The 20,451-nt window shown below is 48.9% G+C and overlaps 1 protein-coding gene across 1 annotated transcript; it reads left to right on the top strand.

Annotated features, from left to right (window-relative positions):
- Window positions 1–11,196: 11,196 nt before the first annotated feature.
- EI90DRAFT_3130557 (uncharacterized protein) lies at window positions 11,197–13,688 on the top strand (the record flags this gene model as incomplete). Its single annotated transcript, XM_039064316.1, has 5 exons — window positions 11,197–11,448; window positions 11,505–11,649; window positions 11,896–12,481; window positions 12,963–13,224; window positions 13,281–13,688. The coding sequence occupies 5 exons, from the start codon at window positions 11,197–11,199 to the stop codon at window positions 13,686–13,688; spliced, it is 1,653 nt and encodes a 550-aa protein (XP_038911075.1).
- Between the last annotated feature and the right edge of the window lie 6,763 nt (window positions 13,689–20,451).

The following is a 20,451-nucleotide window of genomic DNA, read 5'->3' as shown; positions in this document are numbered from 1 at the left end:
AAACTCACATCTGAAGCAGGAGTGAAGGTAGGTAAAGAGGAAACAGAGGCAGTGAATCCCACCTTTATACCTTCTGGATCTGCAAGTCAGGTGATCAAGTAAATATTTTCTTGATCATGTGGCACCAAGACAGGTGAAATTTTCACCAGGGGAAACTGCTATGTATGCAGGAACCCCACTTGTTAACTATGTCTAACCACCTGTAAAATCCCCTGTAAACTCCTATCCCTTGTAAGAAACGATGAGGCACCTTGAGTCTGATTTTTGTAACGATATTTTCCATTTTTCTCCATAATTTATTCATTGATGCCATGTGTGTTGATGTGCCACATGAAAAATCCAACTTGACCACATGATCAAGAAAAATTTACCATGATCATGTGGTCATCAAAAATTTCTCTTGATGTGTCAAGCATTGCACATGATCAAGAAAAATTTATCTTGATGCATAAGGTGGGAGCACTGCCATGTTTCCTTCATGGGGTTATGATATGAGTTGGCCCCTTTCATAGGGAATCACATCACAGAATCATCATCACAGTCACATCTAATAATGGTATATAAGATCCACTTGCCCATTATTTTCCTCCAGTTATGGCTTTCATCTCCAACCCTTCCACCTCTAACACCATCCCCATATCCCAGGCTGACTATGATGCATTGAAGCATGCATTGTTCAAAGGGTTTGCAAAGGCATGTTGAGTTTTACCTTTTTGTTTCTTCCAACCCTTCCAACTCTCTTCCAATCATAGGTCCCATTGTCCAGAATGGACCTCCTGCCATACAACCATGAGGTCAGCTGGCATTGGGTGGCAGAGCACCACCACTCCTGGGGCCACATGGTGACAAAGGACATTGAGCGTACACCATGGCTGGGCTCTGGCCCACAGATGACTCGATTGAGGTGGATTCGAATGGGTTCTTGGCTGGAGATGAACTGATCCAGATCATCCATGGGCAGCACTGCAAGGCTGTGCTGCAAGTGGTGATCGCTGTGGAGCTTGGGTATATCCAGGACCTTCCAGTCAAGGAACATGAATGCCAGGGTCTGTCAGCCACACAGATCTGATCGATCCATGCATCCTCCAATGCATGGTGGTTGGTAGCATTATATGGAAAGAGTAAGGATATCTATGATATGTATGCATTCCATTCACTAACCACACATGACACATGACTGCAGAGGTCTCTCAGGATGGGATCATGTTTTAATCCTGGTTGTTGGAGGGCAACCTTCAACAGGCCAAAGCCCCTCTGACATGGGCAGACTTCATGCCTGTGGTGCTGGATGTACTGGAACAGGACCCACTCCCACTCCTGGATGCGATGAGGAACTTCACAGCTTGGTTCCACAGCGACAAACAGCTGTCTGCAATCAAACCTTGCCTGAAGTCTGGCACCCTGAGGCAGATGTTCAGAATCCTGCACTGGATACCTTGGTTCCATGTAGAACACAGGGGGATAGCATTCAAGCCTTGGCACAACCAAGGAATGCACAATGTGAGTGATTCTTTCCATTAATATCTTCTGCTCACCACTTTGCCGATAGTTCTTTGCAGCTGCCACAGAAATCTGTCTGTGGCAGTTGATTCCGATGGTGACCCATGGTGAGAGAAGCTCCCAGTGGACACCATCAAACATCCCTCAGGAGTGGTGGGGAGAGGTGACAAAGGAGAGGCTGGTTGCAAAGGGTTCCAGCATGGTGGCATGGGTCAGCCAACGAATGAAGCTTGCAATGGGGACCTGTCCATGGGAGAGGGTGGAGGAGGCAAGGTACATGCCAGCAGGGTTCACTGGGAACCTGCTGGAGCCATGTCCAATTGTTGGAGAAGGATGGAGCTTCTTCAGGTTGATGGTGAGTTTGTTGTTGCCACCCATCATATATGACATGATGATGATGAGAACAGAGGGTCGATGGTTTTGGACCAGTTGAGGATGCTGGAAAGGATGTTCCAGATAGTATGTGAATGACATCACTTGGGGATTCAATCTCACATGATCATCATGATAGGTGGCAGCTACCCTGGAGATGGGAGAGGAGGAGAGCAGTGCAAAGAAGTTGTGAGGGCATGGAGGGTCAAGGGGAGAGTACAATTTCTTCCCAAGCAACCCACATGAATTGTTTTGGGAGGAAAGACTGAGGTACCTGTGGCAAAGGTACTGAAAGGATGAGGTGCAAGTGGATGGTAACAAGGTATGACAGTCACTGCATGGATGTGCTGACATGAATCATAATAATAATAATAAAATTACAGTTGGTGGAAGAGATCGTCATGCAGTTTGATGTGCTCCAAAAGGGAGTCAAGAGCACATGGCTTGGAGCAGATTGGAGGGCAGTATCAATCACAGCCTTTTGTGAAGAGGATGCATGGTACAAGCTGTTTTGGGATACCTTTGTGCCAAGAGGGCACAAAGGAGAGTTTGGATTTCAGAGTGGGGTATGACTGTCACAACACTCTCCAGTGGCGATGGGTTGGGTTGGGTTGTTGAAGACAAATCACATGTTTTAGGAATCGAGTGATTTTAGAAGTTAATGAGGAAAGGGACAGAGCAAAAGGGAGAACCTTATCCCACAGGAGATACAGGCACTTTCGTCTGAGACTCATCAGCTTTTTGCCCTTAAGGTATAATATACTTTATGGGAAGGTCTGTGCACAGCAACAGTGGGATGTTTCCCTTAGAAACATCCCAACATCCTTATATAAGCATTTCAAATGCTTAATAAGCATGCACCAAGGCTAATCCAAAAATAGAAGTAATACATAGTTTATATACTGTATATATATGTTTATATTATAACCTATCTAATCACAGTAGGTATTATGAATCACACAATACTTGTGCCATGGTGGGTTTTTTTGGTATCATAAAAAAGAGAAAAATCGCACCTTTCCAATGGTGTAATGGGAATGGAAGTCCGGTAAACGGTTCAGGAGTTATGGCCAATTCATTGTTGTGCCCAGTCATGCTGTCATATCCGTACATACCCGATCCCGAACCGACTCCCGGACCCCCATCTTCACCACCTCCGGAGTCCTACCCTACTGCCGTCTGTTCTGATATTCACCTTTGGACCTGACACCACACCTCCCCTCACCCCTCATGCCACCTCCACCCTTCCGTCCTTCTCCTACCTTATCCTCGTCCGCTCCAATACTCACCTTAGACTGAACACCACTCCTCTCGCCACACTCCTCCTCTCACTCCTCCTCTTCCTCCTCACGACACCTCCACCCTTCTGTCACTCTCCTACCCTTCTCCCATCCGCTCTGATACTCACCTTCGGACCTGACAACTTCCTTCTCCTCCACTCCTCTCCCCGTTCCTCTCTCCTCTCTCCTTCCTCTGACCCTCTCCCACTGACCCTCCACCAAGTTACGACCTTCCACCGCTGTCCTGTACCCTGTACTCGGACACCGCTCGTACCTTCGCTCCGAGATTCTGTCATAGTTCCAACCTCGGACTTTGACTCCACCTCAGCTTAAGTCCATTGCATTGGTGACCTCATACTATGTAAACACCATTGCCAATATTCCTCAGACTTCCAACCCCACCTCCGTAACCTCCGTAAGCTCTGTAACCTCCAAGCTCCATGGATCATCTTTGGCACTTTCGCTGCTTGTAATGTATCTTTCGCGTTTTCCCCTCATTCCTATTTGGACTGCTGCTTCTTCCCATTCTAGCCAGTTAGTCATCATCCCCACTTCCCCTCATCCTCCTGCCCCTCTGGGCCTCGCCCTCCTTACCTCCTTTCGGACATATCACAGGTTCTGCCTTATGACCTTCGGTACCGCTCCGCTTCTGTCATCCCTTTGTTCCTGTTCAGATACCTTCATTCCGATTTGGACCCCTTTTGTTTCCCTTGTGCTTTCACCCTCTCCATTATATACCAGTGCTTGTACATACTCATTTTAGGCCCTTAGCCTAAAATCAACCTGAAATGCCCCCTAGAGACTTCCTGCTTGCCACCTATGAAATTAAGGACCAAATGGACAAACAGCAATGTCACAGTGCTCCACTTGAGTCGCTGAGGCCAAGGTCCCTCCTTGCTAAGTCTCCGGTTCCCCTCCAGAATTGTCCACCCTTGCCCAGTTCTAACATGTGCCCTAGTCGTGCCCTATTGTGCCATTGGCCAGTACTTGGCCAGTTCTCAATATTATGAAGTATAAACGAGTGTCCAAAGGCCGTATGGATCTCCTCTACAAGATTCAAAAAACCCCGAGTGAATAGCTGCCACAGTTACTGAGTTATTGAGGAAACAAAGTTGTGCCCTGAGTTTCAGTGTTTGAGCTCAAGTTGAGAATCGATTCATTTGGGGTGTATAGCATATCAAAAGATAGGTATTGAACATCTATACACGGTGCAGAAAACCCTGAGTGAAACGGGTCACTCGTTGTGAAGTTATTCAAGAAATAAAGGTGCAAAGAAATGCCCTGAGCATGGAAGCCCAAAAAGAACTTCCGCTGTTTACACTACCCCAGACCATGCCAGACAAGGCAAGGTCACCAACCTCAGAGGAGGTCTCCAAGATCATGAAGAGGAGGTGAACCAAAATGAGGGAGTTTGCTGAGAAAGCCTTATGGAAAGTAAGGAAAAACCAGTGAACAGACCCCTCCATGAAAGGGAAGCGCCCTCTGCAACAGCCTTGCCTAAACAAAGCAAGCCTGGAGTCTTTACTCCAAGAACCCCTTATGGAACCCCCAGAAGCGGAAATGTTAACTGGGGAGAGTCACTACTCACCCAGCCAAACTTCCTCCTGGAAAACCAGGAATCATGCATAATAAACACGATAAACTCGATCCAAAAAATGATCGAGGAAACAAGCCATAATAGCGCTGCTCATCTAGAGATAACTCCAGAAAGAATGGCCCATGCAATCGACATGTTGACTGATAACATCAGCAAGCAAACTGACTTGCTGAAGGAAATAAACTTCTCACAAAATAGTGAGGAAACAAAAAAATACCCCTGGGCCATGGGTGTTAGACACTGGTCTGGAGTCGGCACTGAAGGTCACCATTGCGGGCCGCTATAGGCCGTGATGGCCATGATGCTGCAAACAAGGCCCGAGGGTAGGGCATTTGGCCTCAGCAACTCTAAAGGGAGTGCTGTGCCCCCTAGCTGTCTCTTGGCCCTCATTTCAGACTCACTGGGGTTGCCTTGTTGGGGTCAGGACTTAGGGGTCGTGGTCACATCGATATTAGAGCTAAGGTACAATAAAGTATCATACAGGATATATATAGGAGGAAGGAATGAATGGAAGCGGACCCGGGCTGAAGGCCGAAGGGTCCGGAAGCAAACAAGAATAAGGAGAATAAGGAGTGGGGGTGGCCGCATAGTGGCTGGCAATGACCAAGGGTCAAAACAAACAATAACTGATAAATAAAGGAAGGAGCATAGGGCCACGATAGCGGTGATGGTATCGTAGCAGCGCTGGACTCGGAGTTGGGCTGGAGTCGGGCATGGGAATGGTAGCGGCCCTGTAGGGGCCAAGTGGGCAGGGTAGAGGAGTTGTGCTGGGCACGGTGCCAGAGGTGGACTCAGGGTGGGGAGGTTGGTGCGGCTGTGGGGGAGTCGGCCAGGTGCAGGGGAGCCTAGGGGCAAGCGGGGGAGTGAGCAGGGAGTCCTCAGGGAGGATAGGGCTGAGGTCGGGGCTCGCAATCATGCTCGCATAGCAGTAATGGGCTCGGGCAGCATTGGGACAGCCAGGGAACGGGCCAGAATGCACAGCCATGACAATGGGCCAGGATAAAACCAGAACTCATGAAAAATTCACGAAAAGAACAACCAGTGAAAGTACACTGGAGTATCATCAGCAACTCGACAGAGATGCAAAAGAGATCCTTCTCCCAAGGATAGGAGAAGACAATGCCAAAAGGAGGCACCATTCTGTCAGGGCACAGCCCCTGACCCCACACACCCTCAGGTACCCTTCCCCCATTTTCTCCTATTTTTCCCTTCACTGTTCCACAATCCCGCATGCATGCAGACCCATGGGAATGTTCTGGGCGAGTTACTCGCCCAGAAACCATCACAGCCACAACTGTGGGAACTTTCTGGGCAAGCAGCTTGCCCAGAATCTTCCCACAGGGGTGCCAATTATGGAAAGTCAGCAAAGAGCCAAAAACTGTATAGTTCCTGACTCCCATTTGTAGCAGCTTCACAGGAGGTTGAGAAGGTTACCCTTCTTCTCAACCCATTTCCTGTGAAGGCTGGGGCTAGCCCCCTCAGTGAGTTTGAGGATCTCAGACTGGGACTAGACACCCCAGCAACTAGGAGGATCTCCCTGGCCCTGTCACAGAATGAGGGCCGGACCCTGACACATTCAGAAATCAGGAGGAGAATCAGCATGTACCAAAGGTTCAGCCAAATCTCCACCTTTGATGAGCTTCTCGAACAGAGAGGTAACACAATCACACACTCTCAAAACAATGAGAGAATTCCGATACAACTTCAGGCAGGATCGCCTGAAACAAAAGAAACGCTGTGAGAAAGACTCCCTCCAGCGAAAACCCCTCCAAAGGAGAAATCCCCATTGGATAGCAACCCCACAAAGGCAGGGGAGCAAGAAGAGTACCTGGAAAAATGGTATGAAAAGGCCATAATCATGGCCAAAGTGAGAATTGTTACAAACATGGGGCTGGAAGTGCCCATTTTCATCCATTCTGGCACAGGAATAGGGAAGGGGGTTGGACATAAGGCTTCGTTCGGTATGAAGAAACAGGCCTGTTTCTTCCAGTTTTTCAATTCAATATTCTTTCTCATTTCTTCTACCTAAAGAAACACGCAATTTTTGTATTAAGAAACAGGAAGAAACAGACCAAAGAAACCTGTTTCTCCATACCGAACGAAGCCTAAGGGTTTACAGGTGGTTTCACAGATGGTTTAACATGTTGTTGAACAGGTAGTGTGGCAGCGGGTTTTCATTGATTATTGATTGGTTAAACTCAATTACTATACAAATCATGTGATACAGACCCCATAAGAGTCTAAAATGGGAAATTCCCATTTCCATAACCAGAATATTCACTCCCTACCCAGAGGGAGTGAAGCCAGAAGCCCTAAAGAATGGGCTGGCTTTCCCTGACAAGAAATGGTCAAGGGAGAACAACATGGAGTCGTTCTGGCAGTGGTTCACAGAATGTCAGGGCATGCCCCAACATGCCCTGCCCAACCCCCGCTCCGCTTCCCCGCTCCGCACTGCTCCTCCCTCCTCTCCCTCTTCCTTTCTCCTGTTCTCCTTTCTTTCTTTCTCTCTTTCTCTCTCTCTCTTACATGGACCACCTTTCCCACTGCTCAATGTATCACCGGCATGCATGCCCATTTCCCCTCCTGTATCTTACCATCCCTATATCGCCGCCACCGCTGCCACACTCGCCCTGCACCCACAGCGGGCCCTCTTGGGATCTCCTGTGGAGGCACCCAGAGAGCCGTGGCTGTGTGTGAGGGTGATGTGGCGCACCCCATGTGATCGATACTGCATGTATATAATAACAGCTGGAGTGGGAACTGAAGAAGTAGCCTTCTTCTCACATTCCCACTTCAGACTAAGTGGTCAGGGACACTCACCCTGCGATGGGATCGCCGCTACGCACAGCCGCTACTCGTCCCACCGAGTCCCGCATGCTGGGACCTTGCCACTTTCAGAGCTGTCCCTGACACAGAACTACTGGGACTCACCTCATGAGGATGCAAAGGTCCCCAATTCGATGAAGTCCATCTGGACTGCTTGATTTGCAGATTAGGGGGACCCATGTTCAACCTCGGAATAAGACTCCAAGATGAAACTCTCCTCAGAGGAGGTGAGGGCATGTTCCTCAAAGTTCTCAACATACTGATGAGAACTTTCATCAAAGCCTCTGCCACTCTGAACGTGACAAAGAAATACCACAACATTAAATACAAAGCAGAAAAAGGCCTAAAACAGTTCTACTTAGAACTGTCTAAAGCAGTGTCCCAGATGGTGATGCTGCCAGACCAGGCATCCTTCAATGCCAGGTTTCTAAATGTCAGGGACCAGTCTGGGGTCAGGAGCGTCCAGGTATATCACCCGGCACTGAGGGCCCAGTAGGTATGAAGTGAGCACGTATGGCAGCAGGTCCGGTGCAGGCAGATGTCCCTGAAGTGGGAATAGTGAGAAGAAGACTGCTTCCCTGGTTCCCACCCCAGGTATGTTTATATACATGGCACTTGGGTCACATGAGGATTGCCATGTTGTCCTCACGCACAGCCCCAGCCATCCAGGTATCCCCGTGGGGGATCCTGAAGAAATCCGCTGCAGGCGCACATGCTGGGTACACCTGGGGGTCATCTGGAGTATCTGGGGCTGGGTGTGTCATGCATGGACTGTGGGCGGGTCAATGGTACATTGATCAAGGAAAGTCGTCTGTGTTAATAGAAATAGAAAGAATAAAGAATGATACAGAGGAAGGATGGAAAGAGGGGGGAAGTAGAAGGAGGAGGAAATAGGAAGGGGGAGAAGGGGGTAGCGGGTGGAGTGGAACTGGGTGGAGCCGGGTGGGGCTGGGTGGGGCAGGTGTTCCCTGACACAACCACAAGCTGTGGTAGAACCCTCCCAGATGGAAAGAAGGCTGAAGAGCCCAAACCCAGATGGAAAGGGGATATATCCTCGAAAAATTTGAGGAAAACTGACCAAAAGTCAGTCCCAATTTGCGGCAAATGCGGCAAAATAGGGCAAACAAAAGATTGCCCTAAACATCATGCAATGAGTGATGAAAGGCCAAGGTGCATAGCTGCCATGGAAATTGTGAATGCATCAGAAGAAGAGTTGGAAGACTCATCAGACATAAAACCAGAGAACAACTCTGGTGACTCCGGAGCATCAAGCTTCAAAGTAGAGGACCCATACAAGGGACTTCAATACTCACCTGATTCAGAGGGTGAGGAAGTGAACATTGAGACCATAAGGATGGGCCCAATGTCAGTCATCAACCATGATGACATAAATTACAAAATCAAACTGGCTGTGGCGTGCCAGTTAGAAAACACAGCAGATGAGAAAGCCGCTGAAGCCTTGGTGGAAGCACCAAGAAAAGAGGCCTTGGGGAAATACACCAAAGTACCCAAGGAAAACAAGGAGAAAGGTGTCATATCCATCCCCGGCCATTGACTTCCGGTCTCTCCGATCCCTCCGTTCTAACTCCGCTCCCCCCTCACCAACCTCGGAGCCCCCGTATTCCGCAAACCTCTCGGTACCCCTCGATGGTCACCACCCCCTCATTTCAATTTATTACCTACGCCTCCCTAAGTACGGAGCCCCGAAGACTTCCGGACAGCTCCGACGTCTGCTAGCGCACTCCCACCTCCACTGGGCAATACACTCGCCTGCCCTGCAGAGCCCACCTTCGGGCCTATCCCTCCTTTCCGTTTCTGGGTTAACGCCTGCCTTTCCGCTAACCCCACGAACCGACTCGTCGGTAATATTCAGTCGGCTAATGTCTTAACCCCGTTAGCTCCGCTCCGTTCGGCTCCGCCAATTGCGGAACCGTCTCCGCTGTAACCATATATATACACCACTTGTACATAGGTTACGCCCCAGCAGATAAATCAACTAGAGTTACCCCCCCTAGTGTCAGAGGCGGGATTATTGTCGGAGTCGGAAGTATTGTCAGAGTCTGGAATATTGTCAGAGACGGAATACTGTCAGAGTCGGACAAACTGTCAGAAGACAGATAGACGACGGATTGGGTTCTGTCTGAGTTGAGGTCGGAGGTGATGCAGAGGTCTGTTGGAGCGCGCGCGCGGATATGTGGGCGGAAATATGCGGCGCGTCCGGAAGTGCTGTTCAAGGTTAGCAGAGTGGGATCGCGGCCTCAGCGACTCAGGTGGAGCGCTGTGCCCTGAGCTTGACGTTTGGGGGAGATCCCGTATTTACGGATTGACACTCACAGCGGACTTCAAACAAGACTTGTGGGTGGAGCGGACCTATAGGAGGAGCACGGACTCCGTGAGCACAGACTCAGAGGGGGGAAGCCCCCTTTGCAGAAGGAGGGACTCAGACCAGACAGGGGGGGTACTCTAGTTGATTTCAGACTGAGGTCCCCAAAAGTATTTACAAGGTATATAAATAGGCAAGAGGGAATATAGAAAGGCCGGTCAGTCCAGCGTGGTCCGGCGCGGAGATAAGCGGGGATTGTCAAACTAAATAAGGACAAGAGCCCGGGAACTGGAAAGGAGGGACAGATCACTAAACAATAAGTGGCAAGGGTTATTGATGAATAACTGAATGAGATCAATAACCTAGTGCCAATAAAGAGGGGATCAAATGCCGATATTGGCAGGGAAGCAAACAATAAATGGCACTCGGCAAGGAATGAATGATAAGCTGCCAAGTGACAAATGGCCAGAGGAAAAGCGGAGGTCAGCGCGCGGCGCCGATACAAGTCCGCAAATAAGCGGGGTCGGTGCGGTGCCGACACAAGTCCGCGAACAGAAGTTGATCTGCCAGCACTGTCACACAAGGACAGCATGAAGGCCAACAGAGGTACAGAGGGGAGTGGGAGTGTTGACCTGACCAGAGGTGTCAAGGGCAACCAGAAGTGGCCAGAAGGTGCAGAGATGGGCAGAGGGTGCGGAGTGGGCAGAGGGTGCGGAGTGGACGGAAGCGGGGCATGGCTGTGACCACATAGCGGGAAGCGATGAGTGTGGTTCAGATGGAGACAAGGCAGGCGTGACTGAATGCCGGGAGCGCCAAGGGCTCAGGAACTGGAGGTAAGGTCGGAATACCGGCAGGGTCTAGGTTCTGATTCTTGGCCAAGTCTCACGCAGTAAGGCAGGGGGCCAGACATGGGGTTGGGGGCTGGTTAGGATGGGTTTCGGGTCGGCGGATTCGCCTATCGGCATTGGTTCGCCGCTGACGGAGCCCCGGGATTTGTCGGTCATGACACCTAGGTTCTAAGTGCCAGTCAGTAAGTTAGGGCACGGACGTGTCACTAGGCACAGCGCTCTTGGCAGAAGTCGCTGAGGCCAAAGCCCTCCGTTACGGAGACATTCCTTCGTCTCAAGTCTGGTCTCTGACAAAAGGGAAGAAGGACCAAAAGCCCATTGAAACCCAGACCCCCTTGTTTGATGTGAAATTCTGCATCTCAAACGACACAGGAAAATACCCTGCAAACAGACCACTCTCAACAAAGAGAACACTGACAGCTCACATAAAAATAGCAGGCGTAAAAGCCTATGTGCTATTTGACGGTGGAGCCAAAATGGATGCAATATCGCTGGACTTTGTCTGTGCAGTCCACATCCCAATCCTCCAATTGGAGAACCCAGTCATCCTCCAAATGGGATGAAAGGAACAAGATCACAGATCTTGTTTGGAATGAATGTGACGTTGAGATCAATGGCCACACAGAAAAACACTACTTCGATGTAATCAACATTGACAGATACAATGCCATATTTGGTACCCCCTGGTTAAACAAAAACCAGGTAAGTGTCAAAAACCCAGATCGTAGGGGTAAATGCATGAGTCTGAATGCAGGCAGGGCTCAACTAGAGGGGGATCTGAGAGCTCTGGTAGTGGACCGAAGCTTCTCCAGGAAGCCCAGTTCTGCTGGATGGTACAAGAGGCTCTAAGAAGGACGTGGCCTCAGCGACTCGGAGGGAGCACTGTGCCTCTGTTACGTCTCAGTTAGTCCTTGTATTTCTTATGTCTGAGGTATCTTGTAGAACAGGAACAGGATTCACTCAGAGGGACTTTTGGGTAGCATTTTAGTCGAGATTAGAACTGAGGAACTACAGGTTCTAATCTACGGGTATTTATAAAGGGGAATGGAAAGGACTTAGTCAAAGTCTGAATGACAATAGGACAACACCGAAAGGTGCCGAATGATACTGAGAGGTACTGAAAGGATGCTGATGCCCATTCTCCTGAAGAAGAGACAGCATGGACACAAATCCTTGGGCTCTTCAACCATCAATTATTGGTAGAGCAGAGAAGCACATGGGTGGATGTGGGGCTGGAAATCCACAGGAGGGAATTTGTCCTCCACTGGGATGCATCCAAGCATAATGATGTCTTTCAGGTCCTTGCCCATGGGTATCAGGGAGAGGTTGAAAGAGGTTGGACCACACCTGAACAAGAAGGGTATTTTTGTGATGTTCAAGCAGGCATCCTATTGTTGGCTAGTGGCCATTGTGCATTACCCCATCATGCACAGTTGCCTGTTTATGCACAGTGGTATGCTTCTGAGAAGGCAGTTGCCAGAAGGGCAGACAAATTCCATCCCATGCTGGAGATCAGCAAGAAAAATGTCCTTCTGGAAAAGAACCAAAAGAAACTGCAGCAAGAATTCAATAACCTGGATCAAGTGTGGAGTTTAGCCAACAAGGAGTGCACAGAGGGAACAGCCAGAATGGAGATTTGTGTGCCACTGGGGAAAGCAAGGAATGCATTGAAGAGGGGCATAACCAGGGAGTTTATCAAGGAATGCATCATCTTTGTACCTGCTGGATGGTGGTGGTAAGTCAAGAAAGGTTAAATTATATCTGTGCTGTGGTTAACCATTCAACCTAGGTTGTTCAAACTCCTGACTGCCCATCCATGTCATCAGCTCATAGAAGCTCAGTGGAATCCCACCCTGTCAGGGGACGGCTGGCTATCTGGCCCCCTTTACTCTAAGTGATATCAATGACATAACCATTAGCCAAGATTGTGTGAGATATTTACATAGTTGGAATGCAGGTACTATTCATTGCGCTATTATCGCTATCACATCACCCCTTACCTGTTATCGCCCTTCCATCCACATCATCTATCTTCCTATCTGATTTCTATCGGTTACCATGTGTTCCCAATGTAGCCATGCTCTCGTGAGTTAGTGGAGCTCATGTATATAAGGCTCTTATGCCAGCTAGGCTAGCTCCCTAGCTTTGATATAGACTAGTTTCCCATGGATATCTTTACACCATGAATAGACGTGTGGACTCTGACACAAGTCCAGGGTGCAGCCTTATGCACTGGAGCTCACTGCAGCACTCCTATGGCACATCAACATGCTCAACAGCAGGCCTGCCACAGGCTCCTCAGAGCATGCACTCATGTGTGCTTCCCTCCCAGTGACTGTAACATCCTACACCCAGATGTCCTGGATGGATGTGACAGAAACCCACACAGAGACCATTCTGAGGGTGAACAATGTCACCCATTTGCACCTGGAAATGTTCTCTGGTTCAGGGACATCAGTTATGGTGGCGCCTCCAATTGTGGGCAAATTGCCCCTTCATTCAGGGCACATACCACACTTGGACTGGTACAACAGTGGCCACTGGATGAGGACCATTTTAACCACCTCCTGCTCTCTGCCACCCTCTACACTGCAGCAAGAGCCCCTTTCCATCTCCCCAGACCTCACTGTACAGAAGCCCCCCCTGTACTTGAACCAGAACATGAGCTTCCAGCCAATCTTCATGTCAAACTCAAGAAGCATGATATCAAGCACCTGAGGACTGCCTACTCCGCCGAAGACCACCATTCCACACCCCAGCTTGTTCAAGGGACCACCTCAATAATCTACACAAAGTCTCTCCACCAGATTATCCAGTATTTCTATTCCAATGTCCTTCAGACCATCCCAGTACCACAGACCCCATCTTCTGAGGTGTTCTATCACATCGTCTGTGATCCAGACAACCCAGTAACTGCAAAAAAGTGTAATCCCAAGTCATGAAGGATCATGATTCATGGAGTTTCGTGATGCTGCACAGAAATTCATGAGGGTTCATGAGGGTTCATGCATGTCACGGCCGTGCATTCCGGCCCGTTAGCTGCCCGTCCCGATGCCGCCCGAGCCCGTTACCGCTATGCAAGCGTGAGCGCAAGCCCCGACCTCAGCCCTATCCTCCCTGAGGACCCCCTGCTCACTTCCCCGCTTGCCCCTAGGCTCCCCTGCACCTGGCCGACTCCCCCACAGCCACACCGACCTCCCTGCCCCGAGTCCGCCTCTGGTACCGACCTAGCGTGACTCCGTGACATCGCCTACTCCGCTATGATACCATCGCCGCTATCGCGGCCCTACACCCCTTTGTTTATTTATCTGTTATTGTTTGTTTTGACCCTCGGTCATTGCCGGCCGCTGTGCAGCCAACCCCGCTCTTTGTTCCTATTTGCTTCCGGACCCTTTGGCCTTCGGCCCGGGTCCGCTTCTATTCATTCTATCTTCATATATATATATCCTGTATGCTAATTATAGTACCTCAGCTCTAATATCGACTTGACCACGACCCCAAGCCCTTACCCCAACAAAGCAGCCCCAGTAAGTTCGAAATGAGGGCCAAGAGACAACTAGGGGGCACAGCACTCCCTTTAGAGTTGCTGAGGCCAAATGCCCTACCCTCAGGCCTTGTCTGAGGCATCGCGGCCATCACGGCCCTTAGCGGTCCACATCGGCGACCTTCGGTGCCCGACCCCGGATCAGTCCCTAACAATGCAGGAGCATACACAGTCATGCAGTCTCATGAAAGTTTTCATGAAGTTTCATGAACTTCCATGAACCTTCATGACCAAATATAACCAGTTCAAGTTGGAAATTGACAGGACACATTATGCACCCCCATGCCTTCTTATGAATGTTCATGAATGTGCATGACTTTCCATGAAGAAGAATAGTGTCATATTGTCAGGGCACATACCCTGACTTAGCCCAGACCTGGACCTGCATCCAGACCTCCTGCACTTCCTGCATGTGCTTCTGGTGCCACATGCTCCAGTCCCTGCACCCTGTTCCCATGTGACTTCCAGATATCTCCAGAAGTATTCCTGATATTGTGGCCACTGTGGGAAGATGAGAAGTTAGCTTCCTTCTCATCTCCTTACCCACAGTAGGATTGTGCCCTGGACAGGGCTAGTTACATGTGAGGCTGTGGACCAGGGGAGGGTTATGGGGACCCAGGAGTCATCCCATGACACATATCCATACATACCTGATCTGACCTGACTCCTGCAACAACTCCAGAGTCCCACTTCACCCATGCCCTGGCCAGCCTCCAAGAGTCTACTCTACCTCTGGCCTGACATCACCTTCTATCTCCCAACTCCCACCCCACTTCTCCACTAAGGTACTACCTTCTGTTCTGTATCCATACCCTGACCTCAGACTTTGACCTCACCTCCACTTAAGTCCACTGCATAGGTGACCTCATTTCATTCAATCACCTTTCCCAATATCCTTTTGGACTTCCAACTCTGCCTCTGTAACCTCTGTTACCCCTGGGCCTCACAGATGCACCACAGACCCTGCAGTTTACTGCATTGTCCCATTCACTCTCACCTTTCTCCCTTACTCCTATTTGGGCAACTGCTTCTTTTCATTCAGCCAGTTAGAGCCATACACCCTACTCCCACCTCTCCTCCTGCTTTGCTGGGCTTGCACCCTCTTTACCCCCTCTCAGATGCACCATTGAGTCAAACCCTTGACCCTTGATGTTGTTCCTTTTCTTAGACCCCTTTGTCTCCACTCAGGCTCCTTGTCCCAATTCAGCTCCCTTTGTTTTCTCTGACCCTCCTTATATACAATGTACATAATTGTTAGAGACCAGATATGAGATGAAGGATATGTCTCCATGGTGGAGGGCTTTGGCCTCAGCAACTCAGACCAGGAGCACTGTGCCTAGTTACACATCCATGCCCTAATTTACTTACTGGCAGTGAGAACAAAAAGGGGGGATAACTCTAGTCGATTTTATCACTAGGGTGTAACCTATCTACAAGTTATGTATATATAGTTACAGTGAGGGCAGGCCCATGAATGGCAGGGCTGAGCAGAGCAGAGCTAATGGAGTTAAACGTTAGCTGACTGAATATTACCAATGAGTTGGGTTACAGGATTAGCAGAATGGCAGGCTATAACCCAGAAACATAAAGGAGGGATAGGCCTGAAGGTAGGCTTGCAGGGCAAGCAAGTAAATTGCCCAGCAGGGGTGGGAGTGCACTAGCAGACGTTGGAGCTGTCTGGAGGCCTGCGGGGTTCTGTACTTAGGGAGGTGTAGGTAATATATTGAATTGGGGGGTGGTGACCATCAAGGGAGTTGGAGGTGATTGTGGAATATGGAGGCTCCAAGGTTAGTGATGAAGGAGTGGAGGTAGTCCAGAAGGATCAGAGGTAGTGGAGGATGATGGCTGTAGATGGATATGACAATAATTACTTGTAGCCTCAGTCTGAAAATTGACTTGAAACCCCACCCAATTTCCCCTAGAGACTTTCCATTGTTAGCTCCAAAATTAATGACAAAACAGTAGTGGCACAGTGCTCCACCTGAGTTGCTGAGGCCAAGGTCCTCATGTATTAAGTCTCCATTCCACTTCTGGAACCATCTGAATCTGCCACCTTCTAACAAATAGAGCCACAATCACAGTCACAATAAGTGCTCACCCTGGGTGCATGGCCATATCTACACCAAATCTTCATGGATTTTGGCAATCAAACTGGCAATAATTTGAGAGAAATCAAGCGTTTCATGTAACCCAAAGTATTTTCTGTATTTTTTGAGAGCACAGTAAGCAGAATAAGTGCACATATAGTGAACCAGCTCATCTGAATTCCTTCATATAATCTGGGACTATTGCATCACAATGAGATACAGAAAAAAACCTTAATTCATGTGACAAAAATGGTACCTACCACATAACATTTGATGGAGAATTGAAGGAGAGACAAATGGGGGGAAATTTGGTTGCACCTTGCACACTCAAGCCATGTGCTGCTCAGTCATGACTCTCCATGAAGAGTCAGGAATATTCATGAAGGGTCATGAGCATTCATGTGCAGGTATGGGTATTTTTGGGCATCCTCATGAATTCCTGTGAAGAGTCATGATCATCACCCCCATTCCCCTCCTCCACTCATTCAATCCTCCCTTCAGTTCCATCTAGTGTGGGCAAAAAAAAGGAAAAGATTAAAAATGAAAAAGATTAAAAATGGGGGAGGCTTCTGGAAGTGGGAGAGGGGATAAAGAGAAAAAAAATTGGATAACAAAGTTCATGCATCTGTCACTGTGCAGTCCCTACAATCCAAACCATGATCAAATGGATCCAATGGCTGCCAATCTTAATATTCAGCGACACCAATAATTGATTAAAACTTGATAATGATAACTCATGGGTTCTCAAAATACAATTATCAATAATAACTTGCATGTACACCTCTGTGGAAGGGCAGCAGCAGCATCTGTGGAAAAACACCCATGTTAGGAAGGCCATGGGCCATGAAATGATAACACTTAGTTTGTCAGTCAACAGACAAGCTGTGGCTGAGATAAGTGCCAGTTCCCCTGCCCCCAGCAACCCTCCCACACCATCTGTGCCACAAAGAAAAAACTTCATGGAGACACCTGAAACCTTGAAGTATGGGAGAGCCTGGAAAGAGCTGGTGCCCGGTGCTTTGCTTGGTGGTGGCTTCAGAGGAGTTTTGGGTGTACCATCCTTCCCTTGACTTACTGCAAGAATGGAGGTGGCTGGGCCCAGAAAATATCACAGCTCAGTTGGTCACTGACTGGACCACTGGGTTTTTTCCCAAATACTGTCACACTGGAGACCACCCAAGAGTTCAATGCAATTTGCAAGCATTGCATGATTTTACCCAAACCATGTCATTATTTGGGTATATGCCAGGTTCTTCGAGATAGACCCAGGGAAGAAGTTCTGTAACCATCTGGTGATCCTGGGGTTGTTGAAGCTAAGCACCTTTCAACTGGGTTTGGAATGAAATTTATGTACATTTCAAACACATCAGCAAGGCCACTGCCCTCCTGCACCTGGCTCCCATTCCCCCACTGCCCAGCCAACCACATTCACTTGCCCCAGCCTCCCTCCCTGCATTGTCACATTGACCCCAGGAAATGATGCAATCCATTCCTAGACTGACATGAACAGTGCTTGTCCCATCGTGTCCAGCAATTCCACCACCCCCTCCCACCTCACTGCATTGTCCAGTGATCCCACTACAACCAATCCCACTGTGCCCACCATCAATTCCATGGCACTTGCACCTGATTGAACTGCACCCAGCCATTCCACATGGCACTCACACCTGATTACGATTGTGCACATCGTCCCCAACATGTCATTTGCCCTTCTGTCAGGGCAACCCCAGAACCACCTTCCCTGACTTCCCCCACTTCCCTCATCTACCCATTTCTCTCAACCACAGCCCACATGCGAACCTGCAGGAAAAATCACATGGGTCAAGGTGAGCAACTTGCCCTAACCCATGTGACACCTTTTCCAAGTCACAGGAACATGCTTGGCTTCTACCCACAGTCACGTTATGAACTGTACAGTGCATTTCCCTTTTATAGCAGCCAAGTGGGGAATAGGGAAACTTACCCTTCTTCTCAACTCAATCCCTGCTTAGTCCCTTCAGGAGCTGAGGACAGGGTCTAGCACCCAGGCACCCAGAACATTGCACACACCCAGCCCTGAGGCTGGGCTGTCCTCAAGCAAGGACCAAGCCCTGACACCTTCCAACAGTGTCTCTCCCCTACAACTCCCTCCAACTTTGGCATGCCTTGACAGTGCACTGTTGTCATTATTGTAACATACCAAATTCCATGCATCTCCCTCACACTCCAACACATCTTCCCCTGCATTCACCTCAGCTGCAGCCCCAAGTGTACCCTGGGGCACCCCCACCTCCACCTCCTGGGTCCGGGTCTGCTTTGCCCAAGTCCCAGAGGCCAGACCATCATCATGGGGGGCTGAGTTGTGCAGCCCAACTTCAAACCAATCAGGAAGGGCTGGGCCCATAGGAATTGACCCATAAGAGCCTGGTCCAGCAAATGAACAATATGGTCCCACCCCTCCTCTGTGATTGCTGCCAATCTGATAGGGGTACTGTGGTTCAGTTCAGTTTGGTTCAGAGGCGAAATTTTGCAAACCCAAACCTGAACCAGTTTGAAAAAAGGATGGGAAGGCTGAACCTGAACCGAACCATTGGTGAACTCAGGTTCAGTTTGGGTTTGAACTGGTTCAAACCTAGAAACACCAAGACATGTATTTATGAATAGATTTAACAAAAAATTCCGATTTTCTCTGCCCCACAATCACTATCTAAACAAAAACAGCTCCATGCTGCAGACCATCCTAGGAAAAACCAGAAGTGTGGGGAAGAGGTGGATGCATAGTTCTTCAGTTGCTATAATTATTACTATCACAATCATATAAATCCCTCCTTCTACAGCACCATTAAATAAATGTGTCCTCTACTGTGACACAGGGTTGTACTCCTGTTCACAAGCACCATGACAACCAAAGCACACTCCCCTGGTCCTCTCTCAAGGTTCTGAGAAAACTGATGCCATAACTGGTGTTGTGTTCATAATGAGGAATGTAAAGGACTTAGAAATGATAAAGGTATCTTCAAGAAAAACCAATGATAAATGATGGAGAAAGGGCAGAAATATTCATTGAAAACAAGGGCAATTTTTTAAATGAGCAGGGACAACCAGTAATGACTGAGACAAGTTTAAGAGCTCATTAGAAAGGAGATGGAATGTACTGGCCCACAAAAATTCAGAAATAATGATTTGGGCACATTCATGAGCTATTCAGCATGCTGTCAAAAACACAGATCATAGGGGAAAATGCGTGAGTCTGAATGCAGGCAGGGCTCAACTAGAGGGGATCTGAGAGCTCCAGTAGTGAACCAAAGCTTCTCCAGGAAGCCCAGTTCTGCTGGATGGTACAAGAGGCTCTAAGAAGGACGTGGCCTCAGCGACTTGGAGGGAGCGCTGTGCCTCCGTTACGTCTCAGTTAGTCCTTGTATTTCTTGTGTCTGAGGTATCCTGTAGAAAGGGGTCAGGATTCACTCAGAGGGACTTGGGGTAACATTTTAGTCAAGATTAGAACTGGGGAAAACTACAAGTTCTAATCTACAGGTATTTATATGGAGGAATGGAAAGGACTTTAGTCAAAGTCCAAATGATAATAGAAAACACTAAAAGGTGCTGAATGATACCGAGAGGTACCGAAAGGTCCCAAACGATATCCTTAATGGGGAACTGAGGTGTCGGGTCAAGGAGGGCGGAGTAAGAGGCTGGAAGATGAATGGGAACGAGAAATGGGTAAGAGGGGGTTAGCCGACTGAATGGTAAGAAGAAGATAGTCATGCTATGAATGGAAGGTGACTAATAAGTGATGATGTGAGTGGGGTCACCGAAGGATGCAGGTAGCTCTGAAAGCGGAGTTACATATCCGAAGGATGTTGGGTGACTCCAATAAATGAAATGGGTGGGGAAATGGTTTAGGGGTATGTCATGGGATGTCAGAGATCCATCAGGAGATCAGAGAAAATCTGGAGTCTCTGAATGTTCCGACTCAGGGCCAAGCTTCCGGGATGGGAGTGGCCAAGGTTCAGTGTGCCACAAACAGGCCGGAGCTGAGACAGTTAGGAAGGAAGGTGACTTGGGGAGTGGGGAGTTATGGTGTAGGGGATGGTG

Source organism: Cantharellus anzutake (genome assembly GCF_015039405.1).
Source record: "Cantharellus anzutake strain C23 chromosome Unknown EI90scaffold_67, whole genome shotgun sequence".
Lineage (NCBI taxonomy): Eukaryota > Fungi > Basidiomycota > Agaricomycetes > Cantharellales > Hydnaceae > Cantharellus > Cantharellus anzutake.
This window is presented reverse-complemented; position numbering and strand designations above follow the sequence as displayed.